At 42.7% G+C, this 22,971-nt stretch overlaps 1 protein-coding gene across 3 annotated transcripts in view; it reads right to left on the bottom strand.

Annotated features, from left to right (window-relative positions):
• The window catches only part of ENTREP2 (endosomal transmembrane epsin interactor 2), a 1,414,087-nt gene that overhangs the window by 670,113 nt on the left and 721,003 nt on the right, over positions 1 to 22,971 (bottom strand). For all 3 annotated transcript variants that reach the window (XM_077263898.1, XM_077263899.1, XM_077263900.1), the window contains one exon: positions 13,780 to 13,890. In XM_077263898.1, coding sequence (XP_077120013.1) covers positions 13,780 to 13,890 — 111 coding nt within the window. The remainder of the gene's footprint in view (positions 1 to 13,779; positions 13,891 to 22,971) is intronic.

The raw sequence follows: 22,971 nt of genomic DNA, 5'->3' as shown, positions 1-22,971 counted from the left end.
CTGCAGTTTTTGCTGGGCTATGTGCTGCTGAGAACAATGATTTTTGTTCTGGCATAAACAATCCAATCACTCGATGAATAGGCAGCATTTTGCTCATTTAGTGTAATACACCCCTTAGTCCTCTACATAGCATAATGCATCCCACAGTCCTCCATAGTGTATAATGCACATCCCGTAGTCTTCCATATGACATAGTGTGCCCCACAGTCCTCCACCTAGTATAATTCACTCCTCATAGTCCACTATATAGTTTAATACACTGCCCATAGTTCTCCATATTGTCTAATACACTCCCCATAGTCACGCATATAGTATAATGCACTCTAAGTAGTCCTTCATATATTATAATACACTCCCCATAGTCCTCCATATAGTATAACACACTCCCCATAGTCCTCCATATAGTATAATACACTCCCCATAGTCTTATGTACGGTATAATACACTTTGCATAGTCCTCCACATAGTATAATGCACCTCATAGTTCTCCATATAGTATAACACACTCCCCATAGTCCTCCATATAGTATAATACACTCCTGATAGTCATCCATATAGTATAATACACTCTCTATAGTCCCCCATATAGTATAATACACTCCTCATAGTCCTTCATGTATTAAAATACACTCCTCAGTCTTCCATACAGTATAATACACTTCTCATAGTCCTTGATATAGTATAATGCACCCCCATAGTCATCCATGTAGTACAATGCACTCCCTACAGTTCTTCAAATAGTAAAATGCATTCCATCCCCCATAGTCCTCGATACAATATAATGCAGGCCCCTCATATAATATTATGCAGCCCCCATAGAATATAATGTAGCCCCCTCATAGAGTATAATGCATCCCCCTCATATAGTGAAATGCAGTCCCTCCATAGAATATAATGTAGCCCCCTCATAGAGTATAATGCAGCCCCTCTCATATAGTATAATGCAGTCCCCCCATAGAATATAATGTAGCTCCCTCATAGGGTATAATGCAGTCCCCTCCTATAGTATAATGTGGCCCCCCCATAGAATATAATGTAGCCCCTCATAGAATGCAATGCAGACCCTCTATATAATATAATGTAGTCCCCTCATAGAGTATAATGTAGCCCCTTCATAGAATATAATGTAGCCCTCCTTATATAGTATAATGGAGTGCATTGGGTGATGCTGGTGCCAGGAGGACCACCTGACTCATGGGCCCCATAGTGGCAGCGTGGTGTGCCGCTATTAGCGGGATGCCATTGGCTCATCATGGAGAGCGGGGGCCCTAGGGAGCTGCCTAGTCTGCCTGCCTCTAACGCCGGCCCTGATAGAGTATAATGCAGCTCTCATTGAGTATAACACAGCCCCTCATAAAGCATAATGCAGCCACCCCTTAGCGCATAATGCAGCCACCCCAGAGATCATAATGCTGCCACCCCATAGAGTACAATGCAGCCATCCCATAGAGTTTAATTCAGCCACCCCACATAGTATAATGTAGCCCCCTCATAGAGTATAATTCAGCCTCCCATAGAATATAATGTAGACCTCTCAGAGTATAACGCACCCCTCTATAGAATATAATGCAGCCCCCCTCATATAGTATAATGCAGCCCTCATAGAATGTAATGTAGCCCTCTCATAGAGTATAATGCATCTGTCTCATATAGTATAATGCAGTCCCTCCATAAAATATAATGTAGCCCCCATATAGAGTATAATGGAGCGCGTGGGTTGATGCTGGTGCCAGGAGGGCCCCATGACTCACGGGCCCCATAGTGGCAGCGTGGTGTGCCACTATTAGCGGGATGCTACTGGCTGATGGAACCTGGAGAGCGGCGTTCCTAGGGAGCTGCCTAGTCTGCCGGCTCTGATAATATCCACCTTCAATGCATAAGAGATGTGCACTCCAATATTCTCAAACCAGTCTTATTTCTAATCTTGCTTCTAATTTACTTTAGATTATAGTTGTCTTTTGCTGGTCCTAACTAGTGATGAGCGAGTATACTCGTTTCTTGGGTTTTCCCAAGCACGCTTGGGTGACCTCCAAGTATTTATGACTGCTTGGAGATTTAGTTTTCATCGCGACAGCTGAATGATTTACAAGACTCCAAGACTTCTCTTGTGCTGCGCCAACTCTCTGGAATGCACTTCCCCAAACGATCAGACTGATACCTAGCCCCGACCTATTCAAGCGCGCTTTAAAAACCCATCTCTTCAAACAAGCTTACCACATCAACTACTCAGTAAACTAACTTTGCCCTATTCCCTCCTTCCAAATATTATTCTGAATCTGCACCCTACTATTCATCTGTCTCCACACCCTCCATGCTCATGATAACTGCACTTGATACTTGACTATTGCACTTAAACACACGGGCTGATGACTGGATCATGCAGCTTTATATGAAAATCCCTATTTATTATAATTGCCAGACCTGAAATAACAAGCACTTTTCACCTATTGTGTCCCCCCATTTCCTTGTAGATTGTAAGCTTGCGAGCATGGACCTCACTCCTAATGTCACTGTTTAAATTGTCTTCACTTGTATTGAATTTGTCTGTACATGTCCCCGCTTAATTGTAAAGTGCTGCGGAATATGTTGGTGCTATATAAATAAAAATTATTATTATTATTATTATTATTATTACATCTAAAAAATAAACTAAAGAAAGTAAATATACTTAGAATGTCCATAGAAAAGGAATTTGTTACCTAATCTAAGGGTTCATCTAACACATTTAGTTTCAGAAGCATACTCCTCCCCTGCCTCAGAGCTTCCCAATTGCCCTGATTGACATTTCAGATCAGCGGCATAGTTACACCAATGGTCCAAACTGTGAACTCCATTATGTTGCAATCTGAGGTAGTTATTTCTCTATAGCATTGAAGGAGCAGAGGGGCACCAAAACTTGCATGTTGTGATCCAGCCAGCTGTTGAACTGCACTTATAAGCTCCATAACAAAAGCTTCCAAGCACAGCACTCCTTGCCTATGAAAACATGGACGCCACTGATAGACTGCAGAGGTGACAATGAGTAGTAGTCAAAGACCAGAAATTATGTCAATATATTAGATAGTTAGGCACATATTTTAAATATCTAATGTACTTCTATTAATGATGTGTTTTATGATATTTGACAATTGAACATCAAACTTTATTCTTCATTCAGAGTTCAAAAACAGACCGTCTTTGCCTATAGACTAGGAAGTCGTGGGGAAAAGTACTCTACATGGTTATCCTTCCTAAATATCAAAACATCTATAATGCGAGCAGTTGCAATAAATGACATTATGAACACACATCCAGATATATATGCACAACATACATTAAATATAATTAGTCAGTTTAAATTAAAAAAAAAGAGTATTGTGAACACAACAGCTGACTAAAAAGACACAGCTAGCAAATATTAAGGGTATTTCCCTATTAAAAAAAAAATAGGAACGTTCTCTAAAAGTCAGATCAACGAAGATTTGACTACTGGGCCCCTCACTAATCATGTCAAAGAAGTGACTGGAGGAGAATTAGCATATGTGCATGGTCACGCTCCATTAAAGTCTTAAAGTCAATAGGAGATACAGAAACAGCCAATATGCCATAAAAATCTTTCATGGGAAAACAACTTTAAGTAGTTCCCATAAAAATAGTGGTAAATCAGTAAATACCCATATTTTATCCTGCCTATATAAAAAATACCATTCAGATGTGTTCTGGCACAATCTGTAGGCAATAAAATATTTTTTTCACTAAGTATATTATAAAGAATTTACGCAATAAAGAGGGAAATGAGTGAAGTATAGCAGGATGGCCTACTGTTTAAAAGACTTCAAGTGTGTTAGAAGTTGGTTTTTTGCCAATTCACTTTGCTAAATATAAACCACAGAGGCCTCCGGGTCTCTTACCTCATTTGTCTGCTGGACACAGTTATTCTAGCACACTGCAAAATGCAACAAATTCTACAGACTGTACTCACAGGGGGCACGCTTTGTATTTCTGTCAGTAGGGCATGCTGTTACGTTTCTGTTAACTTCTTGTCTTCTGGATTACATGTGGGATTTATGTAATCCTTTATAAGTAGAGGAACATATAGGAGTTAAAACTCTTTCAGAAGATAACATGTTTAGGGGAATCTACAAATCATATTAGTTTTCTGTCAACTTTAATTGATAGGGAAAGAGATTTAAAAATACCCCCAAAAAAACTCATTGTTGGTTTCAAATTTAAAGCTATTCTCTGGAAGGAGACTGTAATTTTAATTGAATTCCTAAATACCTCTTAATTATCAAAGTATGCTAATTTTGTCTATGGAGGTAATCACTATAAAATTTAAATTGCCTTTATGTTGTTACACTTACACAAAAAGTTCTTAGAATGTTAATAGGATGTGAGCCTGTGAGAACGTGCAGCAAGAAGTCTCCACCTCTACTCGTCATGAGTAGTAAAATGGGCTCCCAATGGATATTCATATCTAAACTGTGGATACCAGGCGTGTATATGCAAGAATATCTTGAACAGTAAAAAAGTTATGTTTCAGCTCACCCCCATCAGCAAATCCATGAAAGTCCACAGGAACATCCAAGCAAGGAAAACGCCACCGCCCAACGTCCTCTGCTGAGTAAGTAAGAAAAAAAATCCAGCTCCGGAGTAAAAGTCATCAATTTTATTTCCACATATTTAAAATTTGGAAAAAGCTGCTTGCCAATAACTGCACAACTATTTCAGAAAAGAAGCCATAAGTTAGCTGAACGCGTTTCGAGCACGCATGGTGCTCTTTTTGCTGTGGACAAAGAGCACCATGCATGCTCGAAACGCGTTCAGCTAACTTATGGCTTCTTTTCTGAAATAGTTGTGCAGTTACTGGCAAGCAGCTTTTTCCGAATTTTAAATATGTGGAAATAAAATTGATGACTTTTACTCCGGAGCTGGATTTTTTTTCTTACTTACATATGCAAGAATAGGCTGCTCATACTGTTGTACACCCTGTCTATCTGACCAAATGCTAGTGATATCACGGGTGCTAAAGTAAGAGGCTGCTCACACAGCTGTGCATCCTGTCTATCTAGTCTATTACTGGATATACCAAGGGTGCTGAGGTAAGAAGTGGCTGCTCACACTGCCATCAACCTTGTCTATCTGACATAATACTGGTGATATCAGGAGTACTGAAATAAGAAGATGCTGCTCACACTGTTGTCAACCCTTTCTATCTAGTCTATTACTGGAGGTACCAGGGTTGTTGAGGTAAGAAGAGGCTGGTGACACTTCTGTACACCCAGTTTTGCTGATCTACAGTGCCTTGCAAAAGTATTCAGCTTCCTGGAACTTTTCAACCTTTTCCCACATATCATGCTTCAAACATAAAGATACCAAATGTAAATTTTTGGTGAAGAATCAACAAGTGGAACACAATTGTGAAGCTGAACAAAATTTATTGGTTATTTTAAATTTTTGTGGAAATTCAAAAACTGATATGTGGGGCGTGCAATATTATTCGGCCCCTTTAACTTAATACTTTGTTGCGCCACCTTTTGCTGCGGTTACAGCTGCAAGTCACTTGGGGTATGTCTCTATCAGTTTTGTACATTGACAGACTGAAATTTTTGACCATTTTTCCTTGGCAAACAGCTCGAGCTCAGTGAGGTTTGATGGAGATCGTTTGTGGACAGCAGTATTCAGCTGTTTCCACAGATTCTCGATTGGATTGAGGTCTGGACTTTGACTTGGCCATTCTAACACCTGTATACGTTTATTTGTGAACCATTCAATTGTAGATTTTGCTTTATGTTTGGGATCTTTGTCTTGTTGGAAGACAAATCTCTGTCCCAGTCTCAGGTCTTTTGCAGACTCAAAGAGGTTTTTTTCAAGAATGGTCCTGTATTTGGCTCCATCCATCTTCCCATCAATTTTACCCATCTTCCCTGTCCCTGCTGAAGAAAAGCAGGCCAATACCATGATGATGCCACCACCATGTTTGACAGTGGGGATGGTGTGTTCAGGGTGATGAGCTAAGTTGCCTTTATGCCAAACATATCGTTTGGCATTGCTGCCAAAAAGTTCAATTTTGGTTTCATCTGACCAGAGCACCTTCTTCCACATGTTTGGTGTGTCTCCCAGGTGGCTTGTTGCAAACTTTAAACAACACATTTTATGGATATCTTTGAGAAATGGCTTTCTTCTTGCCACTCTTCCATAAAGGCCAGATTTGTGCAGTGTACGACTGATTGTTGTCCTATGGACAGATTGTCCCACCTCAGCTGTAGATCTCTGCAGTTCATCTAGAGTGATCATAGGCCTCTTGGCTGCATCTCTGATCAGTCTTCTCCTTGTTTGAGGTGAAAGTTTAGAGGGACGGCCGGGTCTTGGTAGATTTGCAGTGGTATGATACTCCTTCCATTTCAATAAGATCGCTTGCACAGTGCTCCTTGGGATGTCTAAAGTTTTGGAAATCATTTTCTATCCTAATCTGGCTTTAAATGTCTCCACAACAGTATCACGGACCTGCCTGTTGTGTTCCTTGGTCTTCATGATGCTCTCTGTGCTTCAAACAGAACTCTGAGACTATCACAGAGCAGGTGCATTTAAATGGAGACTTGATTACACACAGGTGGATTATATTTGTCATCATTAGGCACTTAGGACAACATTGGATCATTCAGAGATCCACAATGAACTTCTGGAGTGAATTTGCTGCACTGAAAGTAAAGGGACCGAATAATACATTTTCAGTTTTTGAATTTCCACAAAAATGTAAAATAACCAATACATTTCGTTCAACTTCACAATTGTGTTCCACTTGTTGATTCTTCACCAAAAATTTACTTTTGGTATCTTTATGTTTGAAGCATGATATGTGGGAAAAGGTTGAAAAGTTCCAGAAAGCCGAATACTTTTGCAAGGCACTGTAATATTGGAAAAACCATTGATGCCAAGGTAAAAAGAGGCTGTTCATACTGCTGTCCAGACCATCTTTCTGATCTAATACTGTAGGTACCAGATGTGTGGAGGTAAGAAGAGATTGTTCATACTGCTGTCAGGTCTGTCATTTTGATCTAATATTCGGGATACTGTTGTGATTTTGCTTTTTGCTCCCTCTAGTGGTCATTAGTGATTTGACTCTGGAGCGTCTGTCTTTTCCTATATCCTCACCTGGGCCATTAGTTCAGGGGCGTTGCTATATAAGCTCCCTGGACCTTCAGTTCAATGCCTGGCATCGTTGAAATCAGAGCTAATCTGTTGTGCTCTTGTCCTCTGATCCTGGTTCCTGTTTTTCAAGCTAAGTCTGCTTCTTTGCTTTTTGCTTTTGTTTTGTTTGGTATTTTTGTCCAGCTTGTTCCTATCTGTATCCTGACCTTTGCTGGAAGCTCTAGGGGGCTGGTGTTCTCCCCCCGGACCGTTAGACGGTTCGGGGGTTCTTGAATCTCCAGCGTGGATTTTTATAGGGTTTTTGTTGACCAGATAAGTTATCTTGCTATATTCTGCTATTAGTAAGCTGGCCTCTCTTTGCTGAACCTGGTTCATTTCTGTGTTTGTCATTTCCTCTTACCTCACCGTTATTATTTGTGGGGGGCTTGTATCTTGCTTTGGGGTCCCTTTCTCTGGAGGCAAGAGAGGTCTTTGTTTTCTTCTCCTAGGGGTAGTTAGATTCTCCGGCTGGCGCGAGTCATCTAGCGATCACCGTAGGCATGATCCCCGGCTACTTCTAGTGTTGGCGTTAGGAGTAGCTATTTGGTCAACCCAGTTACCACAGCCCTATGAGCTGGATTTTTGTATCTTGCAGACTTACACGTTCCTCTGAGACCCTGTCCACTGGGGTCATAACAGTATGCCAGGCCAGTATTAAATGTTTAATGCATTGCAGAAGTGGGATTATAAGAAAGAAAATTTTGAGTTTTTTTTTTCCCTCTCTCATTTTTTTTTTTTTCTTTTCCCCTTTACCTCAGAGTGGCTTAAGCTTGCTGCAGACATGAATGTCCAGACCTTGATTACATGTGTGGACCAGCTTGCCGCTCGTGTGCAGGGTATACAAGATTATGTTACCAGAAATCCTAGGTCTGAACCCAAGATTCCGATTCCTGAACTGTTTTCAGGAGACCGATTTAAGTTTAGGAATTTCAGGAATAATTGTAAATTATTTTTGTCCCTGAAACCTTGTTCGTCTGGAGACTCTGCTCAACAAGTAAAAATTGTTATTTCATTCTTATGGGGTGACCCTCAGGATTGGGCTTTTTCGTTGGCGCCAGGAGATCCGGCATTGGCTGATATTGATGCGTTTTTTCTGGCGCTCGGTTTACTTTATGAGGAACCCAATCTTGAGATTCAGGCAGAGAAAGCCTTGCTGACTATGTCTCAGGGCCAGGACGAGGCTGAGGTGTATTGCCAAAAATTTCGGAAATGGTCCGTGCTGACACATTGGAACGAGTGTGCACTGGCCGCTAATTTTAGAAATGGCCTTTCTGAGGCCATTAAGAATGTTATGGTGGGTTTTCCCATTCCCACAGGTCTGAATGATACCATGTCCCTGGCTATTCAAATTGACCGGCGGTTGCGGGAGCGCAAAACCGCAAATTCCCTCATGTTGTTGTCTGAACAGACACCTGATGTGATGCAATGTGATAGAAAAACCGCAAATTCCCTCATGGTGTTGTCTGAACGGACACCTGATTTGATGCAATGTGATAAAATCCTGACTAGAAATGAGAGGAAAATTCATAGACGCCGGAATGGCTTGTGCTACTACTGTGGTATTCTACACATGTTATCTCAGCATGCTCTAAACGTATATCTAAGGTTGTTAGTCCTGTCACCGTTGGTAATTTGCATCCTAAGTTTATTCTGTCTGTAACTTTGATTTGCTCACTGTCATCTTATCCTGTCATGGCGTTTGTAGATTCAGGTGCTGCCCTGAGTCTTATGGATTTCTCATTTGCTAAGCGCTGTGGTTTTATTCTTGAACCATTAGAAAATCCTATCCCTCTTAGGGGTATTGATGCTACGCCATTGGCAGAAAATAAGCCGCAGTATTGGACACAGGTTACCATGTGCATGACTCCTGAACACCGCGAGGTGATACGTTTTCTCGTTCTACATAAAATGCATGATTTGGTTGTTTTGGGGCTGCCATGGTTACAGACCCATAATCCAGTCCTTGACTGGAAGGCTATGTCAGTGTCTAGTTGGGGCTGTCGTGGTATTCATGAGGATTCCCTGCCTGTGTCTATTGCTTCTTCTACGCCTTCGGAAGTTCCGGAGTACTTGTCTGATTATCAGGATGTCTTTAGCGAGTCCAGGTCCAGTGCATTGCCTCCTCATAGGGAATGTGACTGTGCAATAGATTTGATTCCAGGCAGTAAATTTCCTAAGGGAAGACTGTTTAATCTGTCGATACCTGAACATACCGCTATGCGTTCATATATCAAGGAGTCTCTGGAGAAAGGACACATCCGTCCGTCTTCTTCCCCTCTTGGTGCGGGATTCTTTTTTGTGGCTAAAAAGGACGGATCTTTGAGGCCTTGTATTGACTATCGGCTTTTAAATAAGATCACTGTCAAATTTCAGTATCCTTTGTCGCTGTTGTCTGACTTGTTTGCCCGGATTAAAGGTGCCAAGTGGTTTACCAAGATAGACCTTCGTGGTGCGTACAACCTTGTGCGCATTAAGCAAGGGGATGAATGGAAAACCGCATTCAATACGCCCGAAGGTCATTTTGAGTACTTGGTGATGCCTTTTGGGCTCTCTAATGCCCCTTCAGTTTTTCAGTCCTTTATGCATGACATTTTCCGGAACTATCTGGATAAATTTCTGATCGTTTATCTGGATGATATTCTGGCTTTTTCTGATAATTGGGACTCGCATGTGGAGCAGGTCAGGATGGTCTTTAAAATTTTGCGTGAAAATTCTTTGTTTGTCAAGGGCTCAAAGTGTCTTTTTGGTGTACAGAAGGTTCCCTTTTTGGGGTTCATTTTTTCCCCTTCTGCTGTGGAGATGGACCCAGTCAAGGTCCGAGCTATTCTTGATTGGACTCAGCCCTCGTCAGTTAAGAGTCTTCAGAAGTTCTTGGGTTTCGCTAACTTCTACCGTCGTTTTATCGCTAACTTTTCTAGCATTGTGAAACCTTTGACGGATATGACCAAGAAGGGCTCCGATGTGGTTAATTGGGCTCCTGCTGCCGTGGAGGCTTTCCAGGAGTTGAAACGTCGGTTTACTTCGGCGCCTGTTTTGTGCCAGCCTGATGTCTCGCTTCCCTTTCAAGTTGAGGTGGATGCTTCAGAGATTGGAGCAGGGGCCGTTTTGTCGCAGAGAGGCCCTGGTTGCTCTGTTATGAGACCTTGCGCCTTTTTCTCTAGGAAGTTTTCGCCTGCGGAGCGAAATTATGATGTGGGCAATCGGGAGTTGTTGGCCATGAAATGGGCATTTGAGGAGTGGCGTCATTGGCTCGAGGGTGCTAAGCATCGTGTGGTGGTCTTGACTGATCACAAAAATCTGATGTATCTCAAGTCTGCTAAACGCCTGAATCCTAGACAGGCCCGCTGGTCATTGTTTTTCTCCCGTTTTGACTTTGTTGTCTCGTATTTACCAGGTTCAAAGAATGTGAAGGCCGATGCTCTTTCCAGGAGCTTTGTGCCTGATGCTCCTGGAGTCGCTGAACCTGTTGGTATTCTTAAGGATGGTATTATCTTGTCAGCTATTTCTCCTGATCTGCGACGTGTGTTGCAGAGATTTCAGGCTGATAGGCCTGATTCTTGTCCACCTGACAGACTGTTTGTGCCTGATAAGTGGACCAGCAGAGTCATTTCCGAGGTTCATTCCTCGGTGTTGGCAGGTCACCCAGGAATTTTTGGCACCAGAGATCTGGTGGCCAGATCCTTTTGGTGGCCTTCCTTGTCTAGGGATGTGCGGTCATTTGTACAGTCCTGTGGGACTTGTGCTCGAGCTAAGCCTTGCTGTTCTCGTGCCAGCGGGTTGCTCTTGCCCTTGCCTGTCCCTAAGAGACCTTGGACACATATCTCCATGGATTTCATTTCTGATCTTCCGGTGTCTCAGGGCATGTCTGTTATCTGGGTGATATGTGATCGCTTCTCCAAGATGGTCCATTTGGTTCCTTTGCCTAAACTGCCTTCCTCTTCCGATCTGGTTCCTGTGTTTTTCCAGAACGTGGTTCGTTTGCACGGCATCCCTGAGAATATTGTGTCAGACAGAGGATCCCAGTTCGTTTCCAGATTCTGGCGATCCTTTTGTAGTAGGATGGGCATTGACTTGTCGTTTTCGTCTGCTTTCCATCCTCAGACTAATGGACAGACGGAGCGAACTAATCAGACTTTGGAGGCTTATTTGAGGTGTTTTGTCTCTGCTGATCAGGACGATTGGGTGACCTTCTTGCCGTTAGCTGAGTTTGCCCTTAATAATCGGGCTAGTTCCGCCACCTTGGTTTCGCCGTTTTTCTGCAACTCTGGTTTCCACCCTCGTTTTTCTTCGGGTCATGTGGAACCTTCTGACTGCCCTGGGGTGGATTCTGTGGTGGATAGGTTGCAGCGGATCTGGAATCTTGTGGTGGACAACTTGAAGTTGTCACAGGAGAGGGCTCAGCGCTTTGCCAACCGCCGCCGCGGTGTGGGTCCCCGACTACGTGTTGGGGATTTGGTGTGGCTTTCTTCCCGCTTTGTTCCTATGAAGGTTTCCTCTCCCAAATTTAAACCTCGTTTTATTGGTCCTTACAAGATATTGGAAATTCTTAATCCTGTATCCTTTCGCCTGGATCTACCTGTGTCGTTTGCTATCCACAACGTGTTTCATAGGTCCTTGTTGCGGCGGTACGTTGTGCCTGTGGTTCCTTCTGCTGAGCCTCCTGCTCCGGTGTTGGTTGAGGGCGAGTTGGAGTACGTGGTGGAGAAGATCTTGGATTCTCGTCTCTCCAGGCGGAGGCTTCAGTACCTGGTCAAGTGGAAGGGCTATGGTCAGGAAGATAATTCCTGGGTGGTCGCCTCTGATGTTCATGCGGCCGATTTAGTTCGTGCCTTTCATGCCGCTCATCCTGATCGCCCTGGTGGTCGTGGTGAGGGTTCGGTGACCCCTCACTAAGGGGGGGGGGTACTGTTGTGATTTTGCTTTTTGCTCCCTCTAGTGGTCATTAGTGATTTGACTCTGGAGCGTCTGTCTTTTCCTATATCCTCACCTGGGCCGTTAGTTCAGGGGCGTTGCTATATAAGCTCCCTGGACCTTCAGTTCAATGCCTGGCATCGTTGAAATCAGAGCTAATCTGTTGTGCTCTTGTCCTCTGATCCTGGTTCCTGTTTTTCAAGCTAAGTCTGCTTCTTTGCTTTTTGCTTTTGTTTTGTTTGGTATTTTTGTCCAGCTTGTTCCTATCTGTATCCTGACCTTTGCTGGAAGCTCTAGGGGGCTGGTGTTCTCCCCCCGGACCGTTAGACGGTTCGGGGGTTCTTGAATCTCCAGCGTGGATTTTTATAGGGTTTTTGTTGACCAGATAAGTTATCTTGCTATATTCTGCTATTAGTAAGCTGGCCTCTCTTTGCTGAACCTGGTTCATTTCTGTGTTTGTCATTTCCTCTTACCTCACCGTTATTATTTGTGGGGGGCTTGTATCTTGCTTTGGGGTCCCTTTCTCTGGAGGCAAGAGAGGTCTTTGTTTTCTTCTCCTAGGGGTAGTTAGATTCTCCGGCTGGCGCGAGTCATCTAGCGATCACCGTAGGCATGATCCCCGGCTACTTCTAGTGTTGGCGTTAGGAGTAGCTATTTGGTCAACCCAGTTACCACAGCCCTATGAGCTGGATTTTTGTATCTTGCAGACTTACACGTTCCTCTGAGACCCTGTCCACTGGGGTCATAACAGGATACCAGTGGTACTGAGATAAGAAGTGGCTGCTCACACTACCATCCACCCTGTATATCCAGTCTAAAGGTAAGAAAAGGCTGATCATATTGATGTTCACCCAGTCTATTTCATCTAATACTGAATATAGGGTGCAGAGGTAAGAAGAGGCTGCTCACACTGCTGTTCATCATGTCTATCTCATCTAATACTGAATGTATGGGCACAGAACTAAGAAGAGGCTGCTCACACTGCTGTCCACCATGCCAGTCTGATCTCATACTGTAGACTCCAAAGATGCTGAGGAAAAAAAATGTTGCTAAACATAATGTCTGTCCTGTCTTCATGAATGCTAAACTTTTAAGACAAATTTGAGCTAATTTAAGTTGCACTTATTCACATAATCGCTTTAACTATTTATTTCAAAAATTTGAATTAAAGTGTCGATATTTGTCAAGGAAGACATACTCATAGGTCTGATTTATAAAACTGTTTAAAAGAGTAACTGTTTCTGTTGCTTATATCAATCAATCATCTCTGCTTTAATTTTTCAAGCACACTATAAGAAATGAAAGCTGAACTCAGTGGTTACTATGGGTAATAAATACAATTTTTCTTTTAGTCAGGGTACCCTATTTGTCCCATTGTGTTTTATACAGTGTGTTTTTACTTCTATGCTTCAAATCTGAAACAAGTTCTATTTTTACCTATATGGTTGTTGCTCATTTCCAGCAGAACAAAGTAACAAACATATGAGACTTCACTAGTAGGAGATTGGCTGATCACTTCTTTATACCCAAAGAAAAGTGCCAAGTCTTGAACATCAACTTTGATAAACCTTTCAGTCTTAAAATAGGAGTATTTTTTTCCTAGGGTAGTGGAAAAGCTGAGGTTTTTTTTATCACTGCAACATGATTTATAAATATATTGTAATTCAAATACAAAATATAAACAATATGGGTACTTACCAATCGACAGCCTTCAAGAGAACTGACTAGTTGAGCATTTTGACAAGAGAGAATGGAACCCGCCAAGTTAAGCATGACACAAACAGCCGACAGCAGCATAAAAAAGGTTATCTGAAAATAAACACAAACAGCAAATTAGTGAAACGCAATCTTGTACCTTGTGGCAATGCTAAAATAAAGCTATAAAATAAGAACGAAAAATGATTTAAAATATATCAGCACAGAAAGTATTCATGAATGCATCACTGAAAACAGTTCACAAGCTACAGTTGTGGCCAAAAGTATTGACAACCCTGCAATTCTGTCAGATAATACTCAGTTTCTTCCTGAAAATGATTGCAAACACAAATTCTTTGGTATTATCTTCATTTAATTTGTCTTAAATGAATAAACACAAAAAGAATTGTCCTAAAGCCAAATTGGATATAATTCCACACCAAACAAAAAAGGGGGGGACAAAAGTATTGGCACTGTTCGAAAAATCATGTGATGCTTCTCTAATTTGTGTAATTAACAGCACCTGTAACTTACCTGTGGCACCTAGCAGGTGTTGGCAATAACTAAATCACACTTTCAGCCAATTGACATGTATTAAAGTTGACTCAACCTCTGTCCTGTGTCCTTGTGTGTACCACATTGAGCATGGAGAGAAGAAAGAAGACCAAAGAACTGTCTGAGGACTTGAGAAACCAAATTGTGAGGAAGCATGAGCAATCTCAAGGCTACAAGTCCATCTCCAAAGACCTGAATGTTCCTGTGTCTACCGTGCGCAGTGTCATCAAGAAGTTTAAAGCCCATGGCACTGTGGCTAACCTCTCTAGATGTGGACGGAAAAGAAAAATTGACAAGAGATTTCAATGCAAGATTGTGCGGATGTTGGATAAAGAACCTCGACTAACATCCAAACAAGTTCAAGCTGCCCTGCAGTCCGAGGGTACAACAGTGTCAACCCGTACTATCCGTCATATCTGAATGAAAAGGGACTGTATGGTAGGAGAGCCAGGAAGACCCCACTTCTTACCCCGAGACATAAAAATGCCAGGCTGGAGTTTGCCAAAACTTACCTGAAAAAGCCTAAAACATTTTGGAAGAATGTTCTCTGGTCAGATGAGACAAAAGTAGAGCTTTTTGGGCAAAGGCATCAACATAGAGTTTATAGGAGAAAAAAGAGGCATTCAAAGAAAAGTGGACTGCTTGACCATGTGCATGGCATTATTAAGTCTGAAGACTACCAACAAATTTTGCAGCATAATGTAGGGCCCAGTGTGAGAAAGCTGGGTCTCCCTCAGAGGTCATGGGTCTTCCAGCAGGACAATGACCCAAAACACACTTTAAAAAGCACTAGAAAATGGTTTGAGAGAAAGCATCGGAGACTTCTAAGGTGGCCAGCAATGAGTCCAGACCTGAATCCCATAGAACACATGTGGAGAGATCTAAAAATGGCAGTTTGGAGAAGGCGCCCTTCAAATATCAGGGACCTGTTGCAGTTTGCCACAGAAGAATGGTCTAAAATTCCAGCAGAGCATTGTAAGAAACTCATTGATGGTTACCGGAAGCGGTTGGTCGCAGTTATTTTGGCTAAAGGTTGTGCAACCAAGTATTAGGCTGAGGGTGCCAATACTTTTGTCTGGCCCATTTTTGGAGTTTTGTGTGAAATGATCAATGTTTTGCTTTTTGCTTTATTCTCTTTTGTGTTTTTTTCATTTAAGACAAATTAAATGAAGATAAAAATACCAAAGAATTTGTGTTTGCAATCATTTTCAGGAAGAAACTGAGTATTATCTGACAGAATTGCAGGGGTGTCAATATTTTTGGCCACAACTGTAAGCTGTATTTGTTATTTCCGCATTATTTATTCTGAAACTAGGTGTATCTTGAAGTTTCTGAGCTCCAATGCAAAATCTCTACCTACAGTAGTGTGTTATTTTTTTTAAACAATTATCTCCCATTTTCTTCTAAACAGTGTATTGTATTGTTCTGCTTTGTACATTTCTCATAACCGGATGCTATCACAAGTGCCTACATCTAAACAATGGATTACCGGATATCAGATCCCCACCAAACTGATAACGATGACCTATAATAATAAAGTAGTAATAATTAGTGTTGAGCATTCCGATGCTGCAAGTATCGGGTATCGGCCGATACTTGCTGTATCGGAATTCCGATACCGGGATTCCGATACTCTTGTGGTATCGGGTATCGGGTATCGCAACAACATTAATGTTAAAATGTGTAAAAGAGAGAATTAAAATTAAAAATATCGCTATACTCACCTGTCCGACGCAGCCGGGACTTCAGCGAGGGAACCGGCAGCGTTGTTTGTTTAAAATTCGCGCTATTACTTGGTTACGTGAATTCCCGGCTTGTGATTGGTCAGGTCGGCCACGTTGCCGGGACGCGGACCAATCACAGCAAGCCGTGACGAAATTACGTCACGGCTTGCTGTGATTGGTCCGCGTCCCGGCAATATGGCCGCCCTGACCAATCACAAGCCGTGACGTCACGGGAGGCTGGACACGCGCCCATTTTAAAATGAGCGCGTCCAGCCTCCCGGCTTGTGATTGGTTGACCGCGGCGCAACCAATCACAAGCCGTGACGTCACGGGAGGCTGGACACGCGCCCATTTTAAAATGAGCGCGTCCAGCCTCCCGGCTTGTGATTGGTTGACCGCGGCGCAACCAATCACAAGCCGTGACGTCACGGGAGGCTGGACACGCGCCCATTTTAAAATGAGCGCGTCCAGCCTCCCGGCTTGTGATTGGTTGACCGCGGCGCAACCAATCACAAGCCGTGACGTCACGGGAGGCTGGACACGCGCCCATTTTAAAATGAGCGCGTGTCCAGCCTCCCGTGACGTCACGGCTTGTGATTGGTCAGGGCGGCCATATTGCCGGGACGCGGACCAATCACAGCAAGCCGTGACGTAATTTCGTCACGGCTTGCTGTGATTGGTCCGCGTCCCGGCAACATGGCCGACCTGACCAATCACAAGCCGGGAATTCACGTAACCAAGTAATAGCGCGAAGTTTAAACAAACAACGCTGCCGGTTCCCTCGCTGAAGTCCCGGCTGCGTCGGACAGGTGAGTATAGCGATATTTTTTATTTTAATTCTTTCTTTTACACATTTATATGGTTCCCAGGGCCTGAAGGTGAGTTTCCTCTCCTTCAGACCCTGGGAACCATCAGGAATACCGTCCGATACCTGAGTCCCATTGACTTGTATTGGTATCGGGTATCGGTATCGGATTGGATCCGATACTTTGCCGGTATCGGCCGATACTTTCCGATACCGATACTTTCAAGTATCGGACGGTATCGCTCAACTCTAGTAATAATAGAATCATTTTTAATTTTATAGTGCCAAAAATTCCGCAACACTTTACAATTTTATAGAGGACTTGTACAGACAATAAAGACATTACAGAATAAGTATAAGTCAGATACCAAGAGGAGAGAGGGTCCTGATCACAAGCTTACAATCTATGAGGAAATAGGGGACGTGAAAGGAAAATGGAAAAAAGTGCTTATATTGTACAATACAGCCTTAATAAATCAGTCTAAGCAAGATATAACTTATCCACTTCATACACAACTGTTAGATCCATGTGGGATTGGTGTCCCCCAATTATTCCCTGGCCACAACTTAGGTAAGTTAGAATTCCAATGTATCAAGAAATTAGGTCTATTATTTGCATGTAAGCATTGAAATGCTTTACTGATATTATAATACTGTTAGAAAAGTAGAAAAGGACAGAACATCTGATTTACTACATTTTCACTGCTAAGAGCCTTGGCTTGCCTTTGTAGTAAATTGTAGACTGCACGTGTCTGAGAACTGAAAAAAATCCACAAGCATCTCAGTAATGGACTCAATGCTAAATAGCTATCCTGTATGAGGCTACAGATGTGACCTGTGCTCTGGCTGATACTGAATCACAGCATTTCAGCTATAAAATGTATTAATGAGTCATACATCTGTTTTTAGTTGATGTAATAAGAGTATTCCGGAACATGTGATAGAATGCTGGTCATTTCATGTGGTACCAGTTTTCATACATAATTAGTCACTGTGCTCTATATTTTTGTCTATAGGTTTTGAAAGAACAAAAAGATATTGAAAATGTTATATATTAGTCTGGTAAAGTCATGCTACTTTATATCATCATAACTTATGCAGTGTATTAGAAAAGCTAGGTCCTAAACGGGTTCTAGAGAGCTCATAAAAATAAGCTCTAAATGTTGGTTTGCAATATACTTCATGGCATAATTCAGCCTCCAAGACTTGGAGATGGCTGACTGGTACTGTTTTTCTACAAACCCATATAGCGTAGTAAGCCAGATGCTAAAGACCGTTGTATACATTTTTATTTATGGAGTGGTTAAAAGAGCATGAGTTAAGCCTTTAATTTTTTAAATATTTTTTTTAAACTATTTTTTACCTTTTTTTTTTCATCTTTAAACCTGCCATTATTTGGACTGCACTGTATTAAACATTTAGCAAACTCTATAAAAACCTTCATAGGAGTACTGAGATTAGAGACATGCGGGCGTTCCATAGCCCCTTGCTGTCATGAAGCCCTCTCTTGAGCACCTGTGATCAAGTCTTAAGGTACCGTCACATTAAGCGACGCTGCAGCGATATAGACAACGATGCCGATCGCTGCAGCATCGCTGTTTCGTCGTTGTGTGGTCACTGGAGAGCTGTCACACAGACAGCTCTCCAGCGACCAACGATGCCAAAGTCCCCGGGTAACCAGGGTAAACATCGGGTTACTAAGCGCAGGGCCGCGCTTAGTAACCCGATGTTTACCCTGGTTACCAGTGTAAATGTAAAAAAAAAAAAAAAAACACTACATACTTAGGCTACTTTCACACTAGCGTTAACTGCAATCCGTCACAATGCGTCGTTTTGCAGAAAAAACGCATCCTGCAAAAGTGCTTGCAGGATGCGTTTTTTCTCCATTGATTAACATTAGCGACGCATTGCGATGGATTGCCACACGTCGCAACCGTCGTGAGACGGTTGCGCTGTGTTGTGGCGGTCCGCCGGGAGCAAAAAACGTTACATGTAACGTTTTTTGCTCCCGACGGTCCGCTTTTTCCGACCACGCATGCGCGGCCGGAACTCCGCCCCCACCTCCCCGCACTTCCCCGCACCTCACAATGGGGCAGCGGATGCGCTGGAAAAATGCATCCGCTGCCCCGTTGTGCGGCGGAGACAACCCTAGCGTCGGTGACGCTAGTGTGAAAGTAGCCTTACATTCCGGTGTCTATCGCTTCCACTGGCTTCTGCTTCCCTGCACTGTGTAAGCGCCGGCCCTAAAGCAGAGCAGTGACGTCACCGCTGTGCTTTGCTTTACGGCCGGCACTGACACATTCAGTGCAGGAAGCTCTGAGCAGCAGCGCGGATGCCGGGGGACGTGACAGACATCAGAAGGTGAGTATGTAGTGTTTTTTTTTTACTTTTACAATGGTAACCAGGGTAAACATCGGGTTACTAAGCGCGGCCCTGCGCTGAGTAACCCGATGTTTACCCTGGTTACCAGTGAAGACATCGCTGGATCGGTGTCACACACACCGATCCAGCGATGTCAGCGGGTGATCCAGCGACAAAATAAAGTTCTGGACTTCTAGCTCCGACCAACGATATCACAGCAGGATCCTGATCGCTGCTGCGTGTCAAACACAACGATATTGCTATCCAGGACACTGCAACGTCACGGATCACTATCGTTATCGTTGTTAAGTTGTTCAGTGTGAAGGTACCTTTAGTAAAGGGAACTCGTCACCAGTTTTTGAGTCTCTCCTGCAAGCGAAGATGCCCATTGGGCCATCCTCACTTAAATACAGAGTGGGAATAGTTAAAATGGTATTTTTGGCAGTATACAGGAGGAGTCAGGAGATGATAGACACGTTTGTGGAATGCAACACAAGGAGTAGATAAAGGTGATGGCATTTGTTCGGAATGATTACTATAGAACATTGAAAGTGCATTTTTGCCATAAAAAATTGGAAAAAAAGGAAAAAAAAACACTAGTTAATGTATATATGAAATATTAATCTGCAAAATTGCTATAAAAATTAGCGTAAAAAAGAAGATACTTAGTGAGTAGATTGGCCAATATATGTGAGCCCAACTGCCAACGTCAAGGCGTTCTCCAAATTGTGCCCCTGTCCTGATACATCACCTCTCCTGGGCAAAAAAGCTTACAATTTATGGGGCAGTCATGGACCAGCTAACTATTTAAAATCACTAGAGGCTGATGGGAGTAGGAGTGCACATGTTCAAAAAGAGTTTGATACAAATATAGAAAAGGGGCCCAACTTTGAAGGACGCCTTAACGTTGGCAGTTGGGCTCACATATATTGGCAAATCTATGCACTAAGTGTTAGGGATGTGGGTTGCACAAAATAAATTTAATAGTAGAGTGCAATCGCAACCCGGGGTCCACCGTGCAGAGATGTTAAACTGCAACGCAAAAAGGACCAGACACAAATGGGCATGCACACCTGTTTCAATACTCAGATCAAGATAACAATAATAAAATATATAGCTTTATTTAGACGTTAGGACACACAAATCCACAAACAATAAAAACAATTGAAAACAAATATACATCAAGGCAGTCAACCCGCACCCCTCAATATTAAATGATGACAACATGTCAGATTTCATAACAGTGTTTTGAATTAACAGTACCAGACTGTCAGTTAATAACGAGCTATGACAGAATCACAAATCAATAAATTACAATACTTTGTGAGAATAATTCATGACTAATAATTCATAGCAACCATGACCAAGCATCAAACCCGACCTATTCATGTCCAGAATGTGACCCAGTCGTCCCCTACAATAATGGGTTAAATGTCAGTAAGCTGAGTTTAGAATTGCATGGTATGGAGGTCACAAAACGCAAAAAAAATGTGCACATCAAAAAATGTATTCAAGCCTAATGCTCACCACTGCTGGCAGAAGGAAAAAAAAAACTGACAGGTTGTCAACAATATTGATGGGTGTGGGTTGACCGCCATGATGTATATTTGTTTTAATTGTTTTTATTGTTTGGAGATTTGTGTGTCCTAACATCCAAATAAAGCTATATATTTTATTATTGTAATCTTGATCTGAGTATTGAAACAGGTGTGCATGCCCATTTGTGTCTTGTCTTTTTTGCTTTGATTCATGTTGTATTTTCAGGCACAGTGTGGCACCCTGCTACACAGATTGACATGCAGACTATCTAATGTAGGTGCACTCTATTTTCTCCCCTGTTACAGAGATGTTAAACTGCAGTTAATGTGAACAATGACAGAACACACAGCGAGCGATTGCTTGCGCACACCGAGTTAAGCGCTACTCAGTGTGAGCAGCACGTGAACTGCACTCGCATGCAGAAACTGAACAGAAGCTCTGCAACAGAGCTGTGTCACTCACACACAGCAAAGGAACAGATGCTCAGCAACTGAGCTGTGTCACTCGCACACAGAAACAGAGAAGGTATGGCGCTAGACATGACCCCTGTTAACCACACAGGGGAATACAACCTGCTAACAGGGTAAAAGGCAGACAGTGGTCACACAAACAGCAAGTGCACTCAATCAACTCCTCTCCAGAAGTGCTGGAATTCTAATGGCTAAACGCCAGCCCTGAAATTACTCAGACAATCTCCTCTCCGGAGAACCGAAATTCTAACGGCTTACCGCCGACCCTGAGCACATGCTGGAAAAGACCACACTGATGCAAAGTCCCATACACACATGTAACTGAGATGAAACTAGCACCTTTGAGACCCTTTTATATGTTCAGCTCATGTCCAGTCGGACAAGACCTTGCTCGTGGACCAATCCAGAGCTGTCACATCACCAGAGCAGCTGACGACCGACCACCAATGAGATGCCGCCACATCACGAGCATGCTCAATAGGGTGATTTCTTTTTCAAAGATAAAGCCGTGTGCACTACTACTGGTGGTGCCCAGGTAGGTTCCCACACCATGTGATACTAAAAGAAAGAACCTGGCACTCAACTTAATGCTTGTGAGATTTTAATCGTAGTAGCCAAAACGTTTCGGTCCTATATCTGGACCTTCATCAGTTACGTACTATGATGAAAAAAGTAAATGACTGTAGTGTCATATAAGGCACAGCATGGTCTGCGTCTGGTATTTGCGCAGATAGGTTTAGGCACACAGAATGGACTTATTCACGCTGATAGGTGCTGTGCTTGTGTCCAGACACGGACAAGCGGGGATTCCGTGTCTGGACACAAGCACAGCACCTATCAGCGTGAATAAGTCCATTCTGTGTGCCTAAACCTATCTGCGCAAATACCAGACGCAGACCATGCTGTGCCTTATATGACACTACAGTCATTTACTTTTTTCATCATAGTACGTAACTGATGAAGGTCCAGATATAGGACCGAAACGTTTTGGCTACTACGATTAAAATCTCACAAGCATTAAGTTGAGTGCCAGGTTCTTTCTTTTAGGGTGATTTCTTGACTTAGTCTCCAGAGTGTCCATTCGCCACTGCCTACCGCTGGTTACCACAGGCTTGGCTGAAGAGCCAGCAGTAACCAAACGAACAGCATGAGCCTGAGCAAAATGTTGGGACTGACATCTATGCTCAGCAGCGCCCGCAGTGGCCGAAACTGAATGGGAGACTACAGATGCAGACAAGGCTTGGGATCTACCCTGTGCAGTGGGAAAATCCTGGCGCCTAACACTAAATACCGTCTTTTTTACTGTAATTTTTTTAGCAATTTTGTAGATTAATATTTCTTATGTACATTATATAGCATTTTGTTCTTTTTCCCATTTTCTGTGGCAGTAATGCAGTTTCCATGTTACAGACTAATCATTCTTAGAAATTCATGGTGCAGCCTTATAATTTTTCAAGTTGTTTTTTGTTGGCACCTGTTTACACTTAGATGTGCTGGTCCTTTTCTCTATTGGCATTTATTCAAAGATTCAAAAACTGGTGACAGGTTCGCTTTAATAATTCCATCCAACTGCTTAGATGCCACAGTCACTATAGACCTGTATGGGGTTAACTTGCAGCTCCTTGTTTTGTACAGAGCGGGCTTGGAGGAGGAGAACCTGTAATTCTTATACATTAACAAGTGACACAAAATCATGTCCCCAACACATTGTTATCATAAAAAAAGTCCAGTCCCTTTAATT

This window comes from Ranitomeya variabilis, chromosome 5 (genome assembly GCF_051348905.1).
Source record: "Ranitomeya variabilis isolate aRanVar5 chromosome 5, aRanVar5.hap1, whole genome shotgun sequence".
Lineage (NCBI taxonomy): Eukaryota > Metazoa > Chordata > Amphibia > Anura > Dendrobatidae > Ranitomeya > Ranitomeya variabilis.
The sequence above is the reverse complement of the archived record's forward strand: the minus strand, read 5'-3'. Positions and strand labels throughout refer to the sequence as shown.